Below are 17944 nucleotides of genomic sequence, written 5' to 3'. Positions count from 1 at the left end.
AGTCTTCATTGACCCTTAGTGGGTGTTGTGGAAGGGGAATCTAAGTGTTTGGTTGTTTGCCATTCTGACTTTCTTCATAATGTGATGCCCTCGCCTCCAGATTTCCCTTCTGCTCCATAAAACTAGGAGGAAGGAGAGGCAGCTTACGAGTTCTCTTCTCTCAGACCCTTAGCTCCAAGGCAATCATCCTGAGACATTCTGCTACGCCATCTGCGTCTGACACAAGTTGAGTAAGGAGAACTCAGCTTGAAGCACGTCTCTTCTAACAGAAACTTCAGTTGACCCTTTCTTCTCTTACGGTAAAGAACAAAGACATACCCATTTGGGTAGTTTTCTGGGGTCCGACTATGAGAGTGCGGTGTCATAGACGACCAAGCTTGGCAGGTTCTTCCTGTCACAGTGGTGAAGTATGTGCCTCGATAACTCTGTCCATTACCGTAGTAGCACTCCTGCACCCCAGGCCTTTGCTCGGTCGGTGCTGAAAGGAAAACAGAAGAAATCAAGCTGAGTATCTCTGAGAACAGAGAAACATGTGAAGCCACTGATGACACAACCAGGAAGGAGTTCATGAGAATTACGGCCGTACTCTCATAGGCCGACAGATGTCAGAAAACCACCCAACAAACCAACACCAAAGCAACAGATTCCTACCATTCTAGAACCGTAGTAAGTTCTTGGAAATATTTCACCTGAAACCTTAGAGAAAGAGAACAGATCAGTCTGCTCTCCTCATTGGAAAGTGTGCTCACGAGCAAGCACCTTTCTGGGAAACTCTACTGAATGTTCATGAGGATGATGGGGCAGGATCGAGCAAAGGGCACTACATTTGGCAATGCGGGCTGCAGGTGGTAATCAGCTGTCGGGGTGTAATCGGCTGTTGGGGACAGAGGTGGGGACAGACATGTTTCCCTAGACCGTTGTTCATGAAAGCCAAGGCCTTTGGCTTCCGTGCCATGGGACAGAAAACAGTCCTCTATATCCGACTGAAGGCAACGACACTTTGCTTCTCAGAGATGTGTGCAGGCCAGAAGCTTATTCCTTTGGAGGAGAGAGGTAATCACTCCTGCCCTGCATCCTGAATTGCAATAAAAGAGAAGTCTACTACTCTTTCTCTCCAGACCCCTCCCAGGTACAAGTGCCATCAGAAACAGGTGTAAGAACACTGAGAAATCACTCCCTTCAAAGCCTAGGGCTGCAGAGCCTTAGAGCATCGGGAGCTCATGCACTGCTCCACAGATTCAGGGCGATATGGATTAAGGAAGCCCTGTTAGGTTTCTCAAGGGCGACAGACTCCAGAGTCATATTTCTCAGAATCTGCAATACTGAAGATTGCACCCAATGCTGTCTACTTGAAGAAATCCCTGGAAATGCTTCCTGGCTTGGAAAGAGTCACACACCTCAGAGCAAGTCACAATAAAAATGTTGGCTAAGACACTGAGATAGTCCGTTTTACAATGAAGTGACTTGTGCAGGGGATCACCCTGGAGGGTTTGGGCCCATCCTAAAGACACAGTCCACCCACCTTGTACCAGAAATTACTCCTCTGACTCCCGCAGAGAGTGCACGCAGGCTTCCTCCTACATGGCAGAACGCAGTCAACACTCGAACATCCGTGGAACACTGAAAGCCGCCGCACCACTGGGAATTTCCATGGCTTTTCATCCCAGCGTCAAAGCGTGTAGGTGTCTGGCCACAGGCTCCTTACCTTGTTCTGAAGTAGCCTCTAGGCTTGGAACCGGGGTGACATTCGGAGGTGCGACAGCAGTCCCTTCTGCATCTGAGCATTGTGTCAGGTTGCAGTACTCCCATCTGACATTGGGATCCATCGTATAACAATAAGGGGCTGCCACAGGATCTGGATTCCTGCAGTAGTTCCTGATCAAGCCACTGGAAATTCCAAAACCATACATGTCACAAGAGGTGGGACACTATGCAGGGACACCCCACACCCTCTCCTTTGTGCAGCAACAAGGTCGTTCCTGGTGCCTTTCTAATATACCCATTAAAACGACCTTATAATTTCCACAAGCACGAATGGCTCTCAATCACTAATTCTCTCTGCACATTTCTTATACTTAATAGACTATTACTATTTTTGTAAATCTAAAGGAGCAAACGCTTCCTAGAGACACTGAGATAATGCATACACGTGGCCAAAACATGATAATACTGTTCTCCTTCTACCTGCTGCCCAATCCATCTCTCTGGAATAACTGGTATGCATTTTGATGCCTGTATTATGCCATTGTGGATTCACACACAAAAGTATCTGTATCTGTCTAGTTCTGCCTATCTCTCTCGGTAGGGCTTCATATTCTAAAACGGGAGTTGAAACTAACATGTAGTTCTTCCGAGAAAACATGGCATCCAGAAGGACAGCCTTTCCAAGTCAACCTTCACATACTATGTACTCAAAACCTAGTGAAAAGGCTCTACTTTTCACATGGAAACGCATCGTGCAAATAGTATTACTATCTGTCGTTCTCATATCATGTGGGTCAAGTAGGTTTCTTTCTGCACGACTTCTCAAAGCTGCCCTGAAAAATTTTCTCCCAGTCAGGATGCAGTATCTCTAGAATGGGTTCTTGGGCAGGACCTTCTCTCTTGCCCTCAATCTATCCTCTGCTGACCGCAGCTACTCCGGGACTAAGGGAAATCGGATGAGTTGAAAGAACAGTGGGACCCATGGCATCAAGGAAGACAGCAGGGTAGACTAAGAGATCTGAAGAGGTCAGACAGCTACGGAGGAGCAGAAAGCAATGAAGAAGGGGACAAAGCAGGGGAGGAGTTTGGGCTGCAGGGATCTTGAAGCATTCGCTCTTCCTTATGCCTCCCAATAACGTTGCTCCAACCTGTCAGTATCCTCATATTCATGACCTGTGGCTGCCTGAGAAAATGGGAAATGTATTCTGGGCCATGGGGATCCAACACTCTCTCTCTAGAGACTCTACAATTGTGACCTAGTCTCAACCTCAGACCCTCCATTCCAGGAAGCTGGTTCAATCAGCAACTGGATGTATAAGAGCCTAAGCTCTTGAAAGACTTCTTTTTCTTCCATGGCTTCCCGCTTTGGAATGTGTGGAATATTCTTATTATAACATAAACCTCAGAGGTCAAAACTGCGATTGCTCTAGGATTTGCAATATCCCTTTGAACCCACACAGTAACCTTTTGTTAATATTACATACCATCGTGCATGAGGTAAGACACAGTGATACTCTTCCAATTATTACCTGCATGATTTATGCTACCTGTTCAAACTGTTACCTCTACATATGCTAAACTTAAACATAGTGCTATCATTCTGCTTCAAGCAGTCAACTCTCATTCAAAAAGACATAGAAATTTGATCAAGAAAATATTTTGCATTTACATCTATCTGCATTTGCTAATTGCTGGATTTTACATTACGTGGGCTGCAGAAAGTTCCCTTCTTCTATTCTTCTTCTATGTAATTCCTTCGGGTCACGTCTCTTGTTACATAAGGCTGCTCATTCCAAAGTCTGGCAATTTCTGGTTTCTTTGTTTGGGGCAGTGCACAATATGCATTTATCCAACATAGATCATCATCAAGGCATTTTATTGCTGGATGCAGCATTCTCGGTTGATCTCTTCTGGTTCCAGATTATCATTTTAATAATATTCCCTGGCATCCGGCTTCCAGTGTTTCTGAGGTGAAAGCATTAGCAATTTGTATCACTGTACTTCTAGGAAGACACAGCTCTTTTTCCTCCACTTTCTCCGGAGAAGTTTCTTCGTATTATGCCTTTGCCTTGTTACCTTCGAACTGTGATGTACAGAAGTACAACACACATGGTTTTTTCTGCTTGTTTGTTTGTTTCTGAAATTTCCTATTTGATCCCCAGAGTTTCATGAAACTGTGATTTTGTCAACATTCTTCATAATTGAAAAGTTATCAACCATCCTTGATTCCGGTACTTGCTTCGACCTCAAACTGCTTTGCTCTTTTCTGTGACTTGCTTCCCACATGCAGGAAATCTTTTCATATTTTCCTACACGTCTGTGAGGCTCGGTTGATTTCGTATTTCACTATTTCTTCAGGAGTGTCCTTGTGTGTGAGAGAACTTGTGAAATTTTGCGTTTGTCCATGTACGGGTGTGTTTTGAATTTGGGGGTGTGTGTGTTACTAGTTCTGTAGGTTCTGTAGAATTGCTTTTCGGTTAATTTTTTTCTTCTGAAATGTCTAATTTGATAAGGTGGCCATGCAGTAATTTTTCCATTTAAGACATACTGTTTTTATATTAGTTCTTTAATTTGATTTGGCTATTCTATACTGTTAATTTCTCTTGATATGACATCTGGTTTGTTTCCTATTCATTTTTTTAAATATTTGAAATCGGTTGTCATACTGATATGTCAAATTTTCATGCAATTCCAATCATTTCTGTCATTTCTGAGCTTCTTTGATTGCCTGTTTTTTCTCCTGGTTATGGATCACACGAAATGCTTTCCTCCATGTAGTCAAAGTTTAAAATTAGGACTCACTCTTGGGATACCTCATAGCTGAGCCAATTGACTTTCTTGTTTACTGGTAAAGAGACTTGAGATTTCCTCTCACTGGCAGTTCATTGACTTGAAAACCGATTTGATGCTTGGACACTCGCTTTTCAGCTATGTAAGGGGTTGTCTGCAGCTGCCTGTATTCTCAGAATATATTAATACCACTTTTAAATTATGGCTGTTCTGGGGTCTCCACGGAATTGGCAACGGGTTCTGTGAGGACTCTCCCGTCTAGGTGGTAAGAACTCCAGTCTCCCACAGTGCTATGTGATCTCTGTCTTCTTTACTGAGCTTGCTGTTCTCGCGTAGTTGCTGTTTCTCAGTAAATGTTCTTTGCCATACTTTCTTGTGGAACCATTGTCTGTGCACATGCAGCATCATGTCAGGCCAACAACTGGAGGAGACTTCTTTGCGTATTTGTAGAGCTCCTTTCCTTCACAAACCAGGTCTTATTTGTAGGAGACCTAGAAAGTTTTAGTTACCAGAGTCATCCCAAACTCCAACCCCTCCCCTACCTTCAGCAAGATGACTACAGTCTGCTTGGGCTCCATCTCCTTGCTAGTCAGTGCAGGAAGGGTATCCAGGAAGAAAGCCAAGGCATCTATGGAGTTGAGCTCATCATTGCCCCTCTCTCAATTCTCTAGGTCTTCGACCATCTCCTGTCCCACATGGAGAAACCATTTCTCCATGTCTTTTGTAGTCACTCGTGGCAAAAAAATTGGACCTGGGGTGCTCAGACCCAGGATTCTGTCCATCTCCCCATCCCTTTTGCTTTTCAGCATCCGTGTCTTTGCTCACTCTCATCTGCCTTCCTGCCTTGGCTCTTCTCTTGCTGCGAACCCGTATCCCTTCAGGCCACTGGTACTTAAGGTCAAGTGTTTCCCTCCCCGTTGGAGTTTACATAGACATAGAAAGAGATACATTTACCTGTCCATAAATAAGCACCTAGCTTTCCTCATGAGCCCAGACAGAAAAGGCAAACACAACCTTCCCTTCGGGAATTGGAAGTCAGAATAACAGAATTCCAATTGGAAAGTCTTCATTGACCCTTAGTGGGTGTTGTGGAAGGGGAATCTAAGTGTTTGGTTGTTTGCCATTCTGACTTTCTTCATAATGTGATGTGCTCGCCTCCAGATGTCCCTTCTGCTCCATAAAACTAGGAGGAAGGAGAGGCAGCTTAACAGTTCTCTTCTCTCAGACCCTTAGCTCCAAGGCAATCATCCTGAGACATTCTGCTACGCCATCTGCATCTGACACAAGTTGAGTTCGGAGAACTCAGCTTGAAGCACGTCTCTTCTAACAGAAACTTCAGTTGACCCTTTCTTCTCTTACAGTAAAGAAGAAAGACATACCCATTTGGGTAGTTTTCTGGGGTCCGACTATGAGAGTGCGGTGTCATAGACGACCAAGCTTGGCAGGTTCTTCCTGTCACAGTGGTGAAGTATGTGCCTCGATAACTCTGTCCATTACCGTAGTAGCACTCCTGCACCCCAGGCCTTTGCTCGGTCGGTGCTGAAAGGAAAACAGAAGAAATCAAGCTGAATATCTCTTAGAACAGAGATACATGTGATACCATGCATGACACAACCAGGAAGGAGTCTATGAGAATTGCGACCATACTCTTTTCCTTATCCGTAGGCCGAGGAATGTGAGAAAACCTACCAACAAACCAACACCAAAGCAACAGACTCCTACCATTCTAGAACCGTAGTCAGTTCTTGAAAATATTTCACCTGCAACCTTAGGGAAACAGAACAGATCAGACTGCTCCTCATTGGAAAGTGCGCTCACGAGCAAGCACCTTTCTGGGAAACTCTACTGAATGTTCATGAGGAGGATGGGGCAAGATCGAGCAAAATGCACTGCACTTGGCAATGCGGGCTGCAGGTGGTAATCGGCTGTCGGGGACAGAGGTGGGACAGACATGTTTCCCTAGACCGTTGTTCATGAAAGCCAAGGCCTTTAGCTTCTGGGCCATGGGGCAGAAACCAGTCCACTATATCTGACTTAAGGCAACGACAATTTGCTTCTCAGGGATGTGTGCAGGCCAAAAGCTTATTCCTTTGGAAGAGAGAGGGAATCCTCTCGTGCCCCGCACCCTTAATTGCAATAAAGGAGCAGCCTACTACTCGTTCTCTCCAGACCCCTCCCAGGTACAAGTGCCATCAGAAAGAGGTTTAAGAACACGGAGATATCACTCCCTTCAAAGCCTAGGACTGTAGAGCCTTAGAGCATGGTGAGCTCCTGGACTGCTCCACAGACCCAGGGCGATATGGAATTAAGGAAGCCCTGTTAGGTTTCTCCAGAGTGAAGGGCTCCAGAGTCATATTTCTCGGAATCTGCAAAGCTGAAGATTGCACCCAATGCTGTCTACTTGAAGAAATCCCTGGAAATGCTTCCTGGCTTGGAAAGAGTCACACACCTCAGAGCATGTCACAATAAAAATGTTGGCTAAGACACTGAGATAGTCCGTTTTAAACGAGGTGACTTGTGCAGGCAATCACCCTGGAGGGTTTGGGCCCATCCTAAAGACACAGTCCACCCACGTTGTACCAGAAATCACTCCTCTGACTCCCGCAGAGAGTGCACGCAGGCTTCCTCCTACATGGCAGAACTCAGTCAACACTCAAGCATCCGTGGACCATTGAACGCTGCCGCACCACTGGGAATTTCCATGGCTTTTCATCCCAGTGTCTAAGCGTGTAGGTGTCTGGCCACAGGCTCCTTACCTTGTTCGGAAGGAGCCTCTAGGCTTGGAACCGGGGTGACATTTGGAGGTGCGATGGCAGTCCCTTCTGCATCTGAGCATTGTGTCAGGTTGCAGTATTCCCACCTGACATTGGGATCCATCGTATAACAATAAGGGGCTGCCACAGGATCTGGATTCCTGCAGTAGTTCCTGATCAAGCCACTGGAAATTCCAAAACCATACATGTCACAAGAGGTGGGACACTATGCAGGGGCACCCCACACCCGCTCCTTTGTGCTGCAACAAGGATGTTCCTGGTGCCTTTCAAATATACCCATTAAAAATACCATATGGTTACCACAAGCACGAATGGCTCTCAATCACTAATCCTCTCTGCACATTTCTCATACTTAATAGATTATACTATTTTTGTAAATCTAAAGGAGCAAACACTTCCTAGAGACACTGAGATAACGCATACATGTGGCCAAAACATGATCAGACTATTCTCCTTCTACCTGCTGCCCAATCCATCTCTCTGGAATAACTGGTATGCGTTTTGACGCCTGTATTGTGCCATTGTTGATTCACACACAAAAGTATCTGTATCTGTCTAGTTCTGCCTATCTCTCTCGGTAGGGCTTCATATTCTAAAGTGGGAGTTGCAACTAACATGTAGTTCTTCTGAGAAAACATGGCATCCAGAAAGACAGCCTTTCCAGGCTAACCTTCACATACTATGTACTCAAAACATAATGAAAAGGCTCTACGTTTCACATGGAAACGCATTGTGCAAATACTATTACTGTCTGTCATTCTCATATCACATGGGTCACGTGGATTTCTTTCTGCACGACTTCTCAAAGGTGCCCTGAAAAATTTTCTCCAGGTCAGAATGCAGTATCTCAAGAATGGGTTCCTGGGCAGGACCTTCTCTCTTGCTCTCAATCTGTCCTCTGCTGGCCGCAGCCACTCCGGGACTGAGGGAAAGCGAATGAGTTGAAAGAACAGTGGGACCCATGGCATCAAGGAAGACGGCAGGGTAGACTAAGAGATCTGAAGAGGTTGGACAGCTACGGAGGAGCAGAAAGCAATGAAGAAGGGGGCAAAGCAGGGGAGGAGTTTGGGCTGCAGGGATCTTGAAGCATTCGCTCTTCCTTATGCCTCCCAACAACGTTGCTCCAACCTCTCACATTCATGACCTGTGGCTGCCTGAGAAAATGGGAAATATATTCCAGGCCATGGAGATCCAACACACTCTCTCTAGAGACTCTACAATTGTGACCTAGTCTCAACCTCAGACCCTCCATTCCAGGAAGCTGGTTTAATCCGTATCTGGATGTATAAGAGCCCGAGCTCTTGAAAAACTTCTTTTTCTTCCATGGCTTCCCGCTTTGGAATGCGTGGAATATTCTTATTATAACATAAACCTCAGAGGTCAAAATTTTGTGATTGCTCTAGGATTTGCAATATCCCTTTGAACCCACACAGTAACCTTTTATGAATATTACATACCATCGTGCATGAGATAAGACACAGTGGTACACTTCCAATTGTTACCTGTATGATTTATGCTACCTGTTCAAACTGTTACCTCTACATATGCTAAACTTAAACATAGTGCTATCATTCTGCTTCAAGCAGTCAACTCTCATTCAAAAAGACATAGAAATTTGATCAAGAAAATATTTTGCATTTACATCTATCTGCATTTGCGAATTGCTGGATTCTACATTACGTGGGCTGCAGAAAGTTCCCTTCTTCTTCTATTCTTCTTCTATGTAATTCCTTCGGGTCACGTCTCTTGTTACATAAGGCTGCTCATTCCAAAGTCTGGCAGTTTCTGGTTTCTCTGTTTGGGGCAGTGCACAATATGCACATGTCCAACATTGATCGTCATCAAGGCATTTTATTGCTGGATGCAGCATTCTCGGTTGATCTCTTCTGGGTCCAGATTATCATTTTAATAATATTCCCTGGTATCCCGCTTCCAGTGTTTCTGAGGTGAACGCATTAGCAATTTGTATCAGTGTACTTCTAGGAAGACACAGCTCTTTTTCCTCCACTTTCTCTTGAGATGTTTCTTCGTATTATACCTTTGTCTTGTTACCTTCGAACTGTAGTGTACAGAAGTACAACACACATGGTTTTTTCTGTTTGTTTGTTTCTGAAATTTCCCATGTGATCCCTAGAGTTTCGTGAAACTGTAATTTTGTCAACGTTCTTCATAATTGAAAAGTTATCAACCATCCTTGATTCCGGTACTTGCTTCGACTCCAAACTGCTTTGCTCTTTTCTGTGACTTGCTTCCCACATGCAGGGAATCTTTTCATATTTTCCTACATGTCTGTGAGGCTCGGTTGATTTCGTATTTCACTATTTCTTCAGGGGTGTCCTTGTGTTTGAGAGAACTTGTGAGATTTTGCGTGTGTCCGTGTACGGGTGTGTTTTCAATTTGGGTGTGTGTGTGTAAGTAGTTCTGTAGGTTCTGTAGAATTGCTTTTTGGTTAATTTTTTCTTCTGAAATGTCTAACTTGATCAGGTGGCCATACAGTAATTTTTTCATTTAAGACATACTGTTTTTATGTTAGTTCTTTAATTTGATTTGGCTATTCTATACTGTTAATTTCTCTTGATATGCTATTTGGTTTGTTTCATATTCATTTTTTTAAATATTTGAAATCGGTTGTCACAATGATATGTCAAATTTTCATGTAATTCTAGTCATTTCTGTCATTTCTGAGCTTGTTTGTATTGCCTGATTTTTCTCCTGGTTATGGATCACATGAAATGCTTTCCTCCATGTAGTCAAAGTTTAAATTTAGGACTCACTCTTGGGATACCTCAGAGCTGAGCCAATTGACTTTCTTGTTTACTTGTAAAGAGACTTCAGATTTCCTCTCACTGGCAGTTCATTGACTTGGAAACCGATTTGATGCTTGGACACTCGCTTTTCAGCTATGAAAGGGGTGGGGTTCTCTGCAGCTGCCTGTACTCTCCGAATATATTAATACCACTTTAAAATTATGACTGTTCTGGGGTCTCGACGGAATTGGCAACATGTTCTGTGAGGACTCTCCTGTCTAGCTGGCAGAAACTCTGGTCTCCCACAGTGCTATGTGATCTCTGTCTTCTTTATTGAGCCTGCTGTTCTCATGTAGTTGCTGTTTCTCAGTAAATGTTCTTTGCCATACTTTCTTGTGGAACCATTTTCTGTGCACATGCAGCGTCATGTCAGGCCAACAACTGGAGGAGACTTCTTCGCCTGTTTGTAGAGCTCCTTTCCTCCACAAACCAGGTATTATTTCTGGCAGACCTAGAAAGTTTTAGCTACCGGAATCATCCCAAACTCCAATCCCTCCCCTACCTTCAGCAAGATGGCTACAGTCTCCTTGGGCTCCATCTCCTTGCTAGTCAGTGCAGGAAGGGTATCCAGGAAGAAAGCCAAGGCATCTATGGAGTTGAGCTCATCATTGCCCCTCTCTCAATTCTCTAGGTCCTCTACCATCTCTTGTACCACCTGTAGAAACCATTTCTCCATGTCTTTCATAGTCGCTTGTGGCCAAAAAATTGGACCTGGGGTGCTCAGACCCAGGATTCTGTCCATCTCCCCATCCCTTTTGCTTTCCAGAATCCGTCTCTTTGCTCACTCTCATCTGCCTTCCTGCCTTGGCTCTTCTCCTGCTGCGAACCCATATCCCTTCAGGCCACTGGTACTTAAGGCCGAGTGTTTCCCTCCCCATTGGAGTTTACATAGACATAGAAAGAGATACATTTAGCTGTCCATAAATAAGCACCTATCTTTCCTCATGAGCCCAGAAAGAAAAGGCAAACACAACCTTCCCTTCAGGAATTGGAAGTCAGAATAACAGAATTCCAATTGGAAAGTCTTCATTGACCCTTAGTGGGTGTTGTGGAAGGGGAATCTAAGTGTTTGGTTGTTTGCCATTCTGATTTTCTTCATAATGTGATGTGCTCGCCTCCAGATGTCCCTTCTGCTCCATAAAACTAGGAGGAAGGAGAGGCAGCTTAACAGTTCTCTTCTCTCAGACCCTTAGCTCCAAGGCAATCATCCTGAGACATTCTGCTACTCCATCTGCATCTGACACAAGTTGAGTTCGGAGAACTCAGCTTGAAGCACGTCTCTGCTAACAGAAACCTCAGTTGACCCTTTCTTCTCTTACGGTAAAGAACAAAGACATACCCATTTGGGTAGTTTTCTGGGGTCCGACTATGAGAGTGCGGTGTCATAGATGACCAAGCTTGGCAGGTTCTTCCTGTCACAGTGGTGAAGTATGTGCCTCGATAACTCTGTCCATTACCGTGGTAGCACTCCTGCACCCCAGGCCTTTGCTCGGTCGGTGCTGAAAGGAAAACAGAAAAAATCAAGCTGAGTATCTCTGAGAACAGAGATATATGTGAAGCCACTGATGAAACAATGTGGAAGGAATCTATGAGAATTATGACCGTACTATTTTCTTTATCCGTAGGCTGAGGGATATGAGAAAACCAACCAACAAACCAACCCCAAAGCAACAGATTCCTAGCATTCTAGAACCGTAGTAAGTTCTTGGAAATATTTCACCTGAAACCTTAGAGAAACAGAACAGATCAGAGTGCTCCTCATCGGAAAGTGTGCTCAGGAGCAAACACCTGTCTGGGAAACTCTACTGAATGTTCATGAGGAAGATGGGGCAGGATCGAGCAAAGGGCACTGCATTTGGCAATGCGGGCTGCAGGTGGTAATCGGCTGTCGGGACAGAGGCAGGGACAGACACGGAAATCTAGCATGTTTCCCAAGGTCTTTGGCTTCCGGGCCATGGGCCAGAAAACGGTCCTCTACATCTGACCGAAGGCAAAGACACTTTGCTTCTCAGGGATGTGTACAGGCCAAAAGCTTATTCCTTTGAAGTAGAGAGGGAATTCTCTCGTGTCCCGCATCCTGAATTGCAATAAAAGAGAAGTCTACTACTCTTTCTCTCCAAACCCCTCCCAGGTACAGGTGCCATCAGAAAGAGCTTTAAGAACACGGAGAAATCACTCCCTTCAAAGCCTAGGGCTGCAGAACCTTAGAGCATTGGGAGCTCATGTACTGCTCCACAGACCCAGGGCGATATGGAATTAAGGAAGCCCGGTTAAGTTTCTCGAGGGTCCAGGCTCCAGAGTCATATTTCTCGAAATCTGCAATGCTGAAGATTGCACCGAATGCTGTCTACTTGAAGAAACTCCTAGAAAAGCTTCCTGGGCACACCCTGGGCACACCCTGGAGGGTTTGGGCCCATCCTAAAGACACAGTCCACCCACGTTGTACCAGAAATCACTCCGCTGGCTCCCCCAGAGAGTGCACGGAGGCTTCCTCCCACATGACAGAACTCGGTGAACACTCCAGCATCCGTGGAACATTGAAAGCTGTTGCATCAGTCGGAATTTCCATGGATTTTCATCCCAGCGTCTAAGCGTGTAGATGTCTGGCCACAGGCTCCTTACCTTGCTCAGAAGGAGCCTCTAGGCTTGGAACCGGGGTGACAGTCGGAGATGTGACAGCAGTCCCTTCTGCGTCTGAGCATTGTGTCAAGTTGCAGTACTCCCACCTGACATTGGGATCCATCGTATAACAATAAGGGGCTGCCACAGGATCGGGATTCCTGCAGTAGTTCCTGATCAAGTCACTGAAAATTCCAAAACGATACATGTCACAAGAGGTGGGACAACATGCAGGGGCACCCCACACTCTCTCCTTTGTGTAGGAACAAGGTCATTCCTTGTGCCTTTCTAATATACCCATTAAAAGTACCATATGATTGCCACAAGCACAAATCGCTCTCAATCCCTAATTCTCTCTGCACATTTCTCATACTTAATAGATTATTACGATTCTTTTAAATCTAGCCTAGCAAACGCTTCTTAGAGACACTGAGATAATACACACACGTGGCCAAAAAGTGATCAGACTATTCTCCTTCTGCCTTCTGCCCAATCCATCTCTCTGGAATAACTGGTATGGATTTGACGTCTGTATTGTGCCATTGTTTATTCACCTACAAGAGTATCTATATCTGTCTAGTTCTCAGTATCTCTCTTGGTAGAGCTTCACATTCTAATGTGGGAATTGCAGCCAACACGTAGTTCTTCAGAGAAAACATGGCATCCAGAAGGATAGCCTTTCCAGGTCAACCTTCACACACTATGTACCCAAAACGTACTGAAAAGGTTCTATGTTTCACATGGAAATGCACTGTGCGAATACTATTACTGTCTGTCATTCCCATATCACGTGGGTCAAGTAGGTTTATTTTTGCACGACTTCTCAAAGCTACCCTGGAAAATTTGCTCCCAGGCAGGATGCAGTATCTCTAGAATGGGTTCCTGGGCAGGACCTTCTCTCTTGCTCTCAATCTATCCTCTGCTGGCCACAGCCACTCTGGGACTGAGGGAAAGGGGATGAGTTGAAAGAACAGTGGGACCCATGGCATAAAGGAATACGGCAGGGTGGACTGAGAGAGCTGAAGAGGTTGGACAGCCATGGAGGAGCAGAAAACAATGAAGAAGGGGGCAAAGCAGGGGAGGAGTTTGGGCTGTGGGGATCTTGAAGCATTTGCGCTTCCCTATGCCTCCCAAGATGGTTGCTCCAACCTCTCAGTATCCTCAAAATAATGACCTGCGGCTGCCTGAGAAAATGGGAAATGTATTATGGGCCATGGGGATCCAACACTCTCTCTCTAGAGACTCTACAGTTGTGACCTAGTCTCAACCCCAGACCCTCCATTCCAGGAAGCTGATTCAATCAGCAACTGGACGTTTAAGAGCCCGAACTCTTGAAAGAATTCCTTTCCTTCCTTGGCGTCCCTCTTTGGAATGCATGGAATATTCTTATACCATAAACCTCAGAGTTCAAAACTGTGTGATTGTTCTAGGATTCGCAATATCCCTTTGAACCCACACAGTAACCTTTTATTAATATTACATACCATCGTGCATGGAGTAAAAAACTTACAATGGTCCACTTCCAATTATTACCTGAATGATTTATGCTACATGTTCATATTGTTATCTCTACATATGCTAAAGTTAAACATATTGCTATCCTTCTGCTTCAAGTAGTCTACTCTCATTTAAAAAGATATAGAAATTTGATCAAGAAAATATTTTGCATTTACATCTATCTGCATTTGCCAGTTGCTGGTATCTACATTACGTGGGCTGCAGAAAGTTCCCTTCTTCTTCTATTCTTCTACCTAATACCTTTGGGTCACCACCCTTGTCACATAAGCCTGCGGATTCCAAAGTCTGGCAGTTTCTGCTTTCTTTGTTTGGGGCAGTGCACAATATGCATTTATCCAACACAGATCATCTTCAAGGCATTTTATTGCTGAATTCAGCATTCTTGGTTGATCTCTTCTGGTTCCAGATTATCATTTTAATAATATTCCCTGGAACGCGGCTTCCAGTGTTTCTGAGGTGAAGGCATTAGCAATTTGTATCCCTCTACTTCTAGGAAGACACAGCCCTTTTTCTTCCAATTTCTCCTGACATGTTTCTTCGTATTATAACTTTGCCTGGTTACCTTCGAACTCTGATATACAAAAGTAGAGTACACAGGTTTTTGTGTTTTTTTTTTCTCCAGAAATTCCCTATTTGATCCCTAGATTTCATGAAACTGTGATTTTTTTCAATGTTCTTCATAATTGAAAAGTTATCAACCATCCTTGTTTCCAGTACTTGCTTCCACTCCAAACTCCCTTGGTCTTTTCTGTGACTTGCTTCCCACATTCAAGAAATCTTTTCAAATTTTCCTACATGTCTGTGAGGCTTGGTTGATTTTATATTTCACTATTTCTTCAGGGGTGTTCTTGTGTGTGTGAGAGAACTTGTGAGTTTTTGCGTGCGTGCGTGTATGGGTGTGTTTTGAATTTGGGTGTGTGTGTGTGTAACTAGTTCTGCAGGTTCTCTAGAATTGTTTTTTGGTTAACTTCTTCTTCTGAAATGTCTAACTTGAGCAGGCGGCCATACAGTAATTTTTTCATTTAAGACATACTGTTTTTATATCAGTTTTTAATTTGATTTCGCTATTCTGTACTGTTAATTTCTCTTGTATCTGGTTTGTTACATATTCATTTTTTAAATATTAGAAATCCGTTATCATACTGATATGTCAAATTTTCATGCAATTCTAACCATTTCTGTCATTTCTGAGCTTGTTTGTATTGCCTGATTTATTTCCTGGTCATGGATCACATGAAATGCTTTTCTACATGTAGTCAAATTATAAATTTGGGACTCATTCTGGGGATACCGTGCAGCTGAGCCAATAGACTTCGTTGTTTACCTCGAAAGAGAGTTAAGATTTCCTCTCACAGGCATCCATTGACTTGGAAACCGATTTGATGCTTGGACACCGGCTTTTCAGCTATGCAAGCGGCTGTCTGCAGCTGCCTGATATCTAGGAACATGTTAATTCCACTTTTAAATCAAGGCTATTCTGGGGTCTCCACGGAATTCACAACTTGTTCTGTGAGGACTCTCTCATCTAGCTGGTAAGAACTCCGATCTCCCAGAGCGCTATGTGATCTCTGTCTTCCTTATGGAGCTTGCTGTTCTCTTGTATTTGCTGTTTCTCAGTAAATGTTCTTTGCCATACTTTCTTGTGGAACAATTTTCTGTGCACATGCACCGTCATGTCAGGCCAACAACTGGAGGAGACTTCTATGTGTATTTGCAGAGCTCCTTTCCTCCACAAACTAGGTCTTATTTGTAGCAGATCTAGAAAATATTAGCTACCAGAGTCATCCCAAACTCCATCCCTCTCATCCTTCAGCAAGATGGCTACAGCCTGCTTGGATTCATCTCCTTACTAGTTAGTGAAGGAAGGGTACCCAGGAAGAAAGCCAAGGCATCTATGGAGTTGAACTCATCATTGCCCCTCTCTTAATTCTCTAGGTCCTCTACCATCTCTTGTCCCACATAGAGAAACCATTTTTTCATGTCTTTGGTAGTCACTTGTGGCCAAAAAATTGACCACAGGATGCTCAGACCCGGGATTCTCTCCATCTACCCGTCCATTTTGCTTTTCAGCATCGGTCTCCTTGCTGACTCCCATCTGCCTTCCTGCCTTGGCTCTTCTCTTGCCACCAACCTTTATCCCTTCGTCCACTGGTACTTAGGGCTGAGTGTTTCCCTCCCCATTGGAATACATGTAGATATAGAAAGGGATACATTTGCCTGTCCATACATAAACACATATTCTTTCCTCATTGGCCCAGACAGAAAAGGAAAACACACCCTTCCCTTCAGGAATTAGAAGTCAGAATAACAGAATTCCAATTGGAAAGTCTTCATTGACCCTTAGTGGGTGTTGTGGAAGGGTAATCTAAGTGTTTGGTCATTTGCCATTCTGACTTTCTTCATAATGTCATCTCTTCGCTCTAGATTTCCCTTCTGCTCCATAAAACTAGGAGGAAGGACAGGCACCTTAAGAGTTCTCTTCTCTCAGACTCTTAGCTCCAAGGCAATCATCCTGAGACATTTTGCTACACCCTCTGAGTCTGACACAAGTTGAGTTCGGAGAACGCAGATTGAAGCACGTCTCTGCTAACAGAAACTTCAGTTGACCCTTTGTTCTCTTACGGTAAAGAATATAAACATACCCATTTGGGTAGTTTTCTGGGGTCCGACTATGAGAGTGTGGTGTCATAGATGACCAAGCTTGGCAGGTTCTTCCTGTCACAGTGGTGAAGTATGTGCCTCGATAACTCTGTCCATTACCGTGGTAGCACTCCTGCACCCCGGGCCTTTGCTCAGTCAGTGCTGAAAGGAAAACGGAAGAAATCAAGAAGTCTCATAGAAGTCTCATAGAAGTCTCCTCCAGTTGTTGGCCAGACATGACGGTGCATGTGCACATGTATCTCTGAGAACAGAGATACATGTGAAGCCACTGATGACATGACCAGAAAGGAGTCTATGAGAATTACGACCGTACTCTTTTCCTTATCCGTAGGCAGATGGATGTGAGAAAACCAACCAACAAACCAACCTCAAAGCAACAGACTCCGACCATTCCAGAACCGTAGTAAGTGCTTGGAAATATTTCACCTGAAACCTTAGAGAAACAGAACAGATCAGAATGCTTCTCATTGCAAGTGCGCTCACGAGCAAGCACCTTTCTTGGAAACTCGATTGAATGTTCATGAGGAAGATGGGGCAGGATCGAGCAAAGGGCACTGCATTTGGCAATGCGGGCTGCAGGTGGTAATCGGCTGTCGGGGGCAGAGATGGGGACAGACACGGAAATCTTACATGTTTCCCGAGACCGTTCATCCTGAAAGCCAAGGTCTTTGGCTTCCGGGCCATGGGCCAGAAAACGGTCCTCTACATCTGACTGAAGGCAAGGACACTTTGCTTCTCAGGGATGTGCGCAGGCCAAAAGCTTATTCCTTTGTAGAGAGTAGAGAGAAAATCCTCTCCTGCTCCGCATCCTGAATTGCAATAAACGAGAAGTCTACTACTCTTTTTCTCCAGACCCCTCCCAGGTACAGGTGCCATCAGAAAGAGCTTTAAGAACACGGAGAAATCACTCCCTTCAAAGCCTAGGGCTGCAGAGCCTTAGAACATTGGGAGCGCATGTACTGCTCCACAGACCCAGGGCAATATGGAATTAAGGAAGCGCTGTTAGGTTTCTCGAGGGTCACAGGCTCCAGAGTCATATTTCTCGGAATCTGCAATGCTGAAGATTGCACC

General features: G+C 44.5%; 1 protein-coding gene across 1 annotated transcript in view; it reads right to left on the bottom strand.

Annotated features, from left to right (window-relative positions):
* The window catches only part of LPA (lipoprotein(a)), a 196160-nt gene that overhangs the window by 92929 nt on the left and 85287 nt on the right, over positions 1–17944 (bottom strand). Inside the window, exons 24-30 of the mRNA XM_073022675.1 lie at positions 16855–17014; positions 12698–12879; positions 11415–11574; positions 7251–7432; positions 5874–6033; positions 1706–1887; positions 319–478 (exon numbers count right to left, since the gene is read on the bottom strand). Of these exons, the coding sequence (XP_072878776.1) occupies positions 319–478; positions 1706–1887; positions 5874–6033; positions 7251–7432; positions 11415–11574; positions 12698–12879; positions 16855–17014 (1186 nt within the window). The remainder of the gene's footprint in view (positions 1–318; positions 479–1705; positions 1888–5873; positions 6034–7250; positions 7433–11414; positions 11575–12697; positions 12880–16854; positions 17015–17944) is intronic.

Source organism: Chlorocebus sabaeus, chromosome 13 (genome assembly GCF_047675955.1).
Source record: "Chlorocebus sabaeus isolate Y175 chromosome 13, mChlSab1.0.hap1, whole genome shotgun sequence".
Classification (NCBI taxonomy): domain Eukaryota; kingdom Metazoa; phylum Chordata; class Mammalia; order Primates; family Cercopithecidae; genus Chlorocebus; species Chlorocebus sabaeus.
This window is presented reverse-complemented; position numbering and strand designations above follow the sequence as displayed.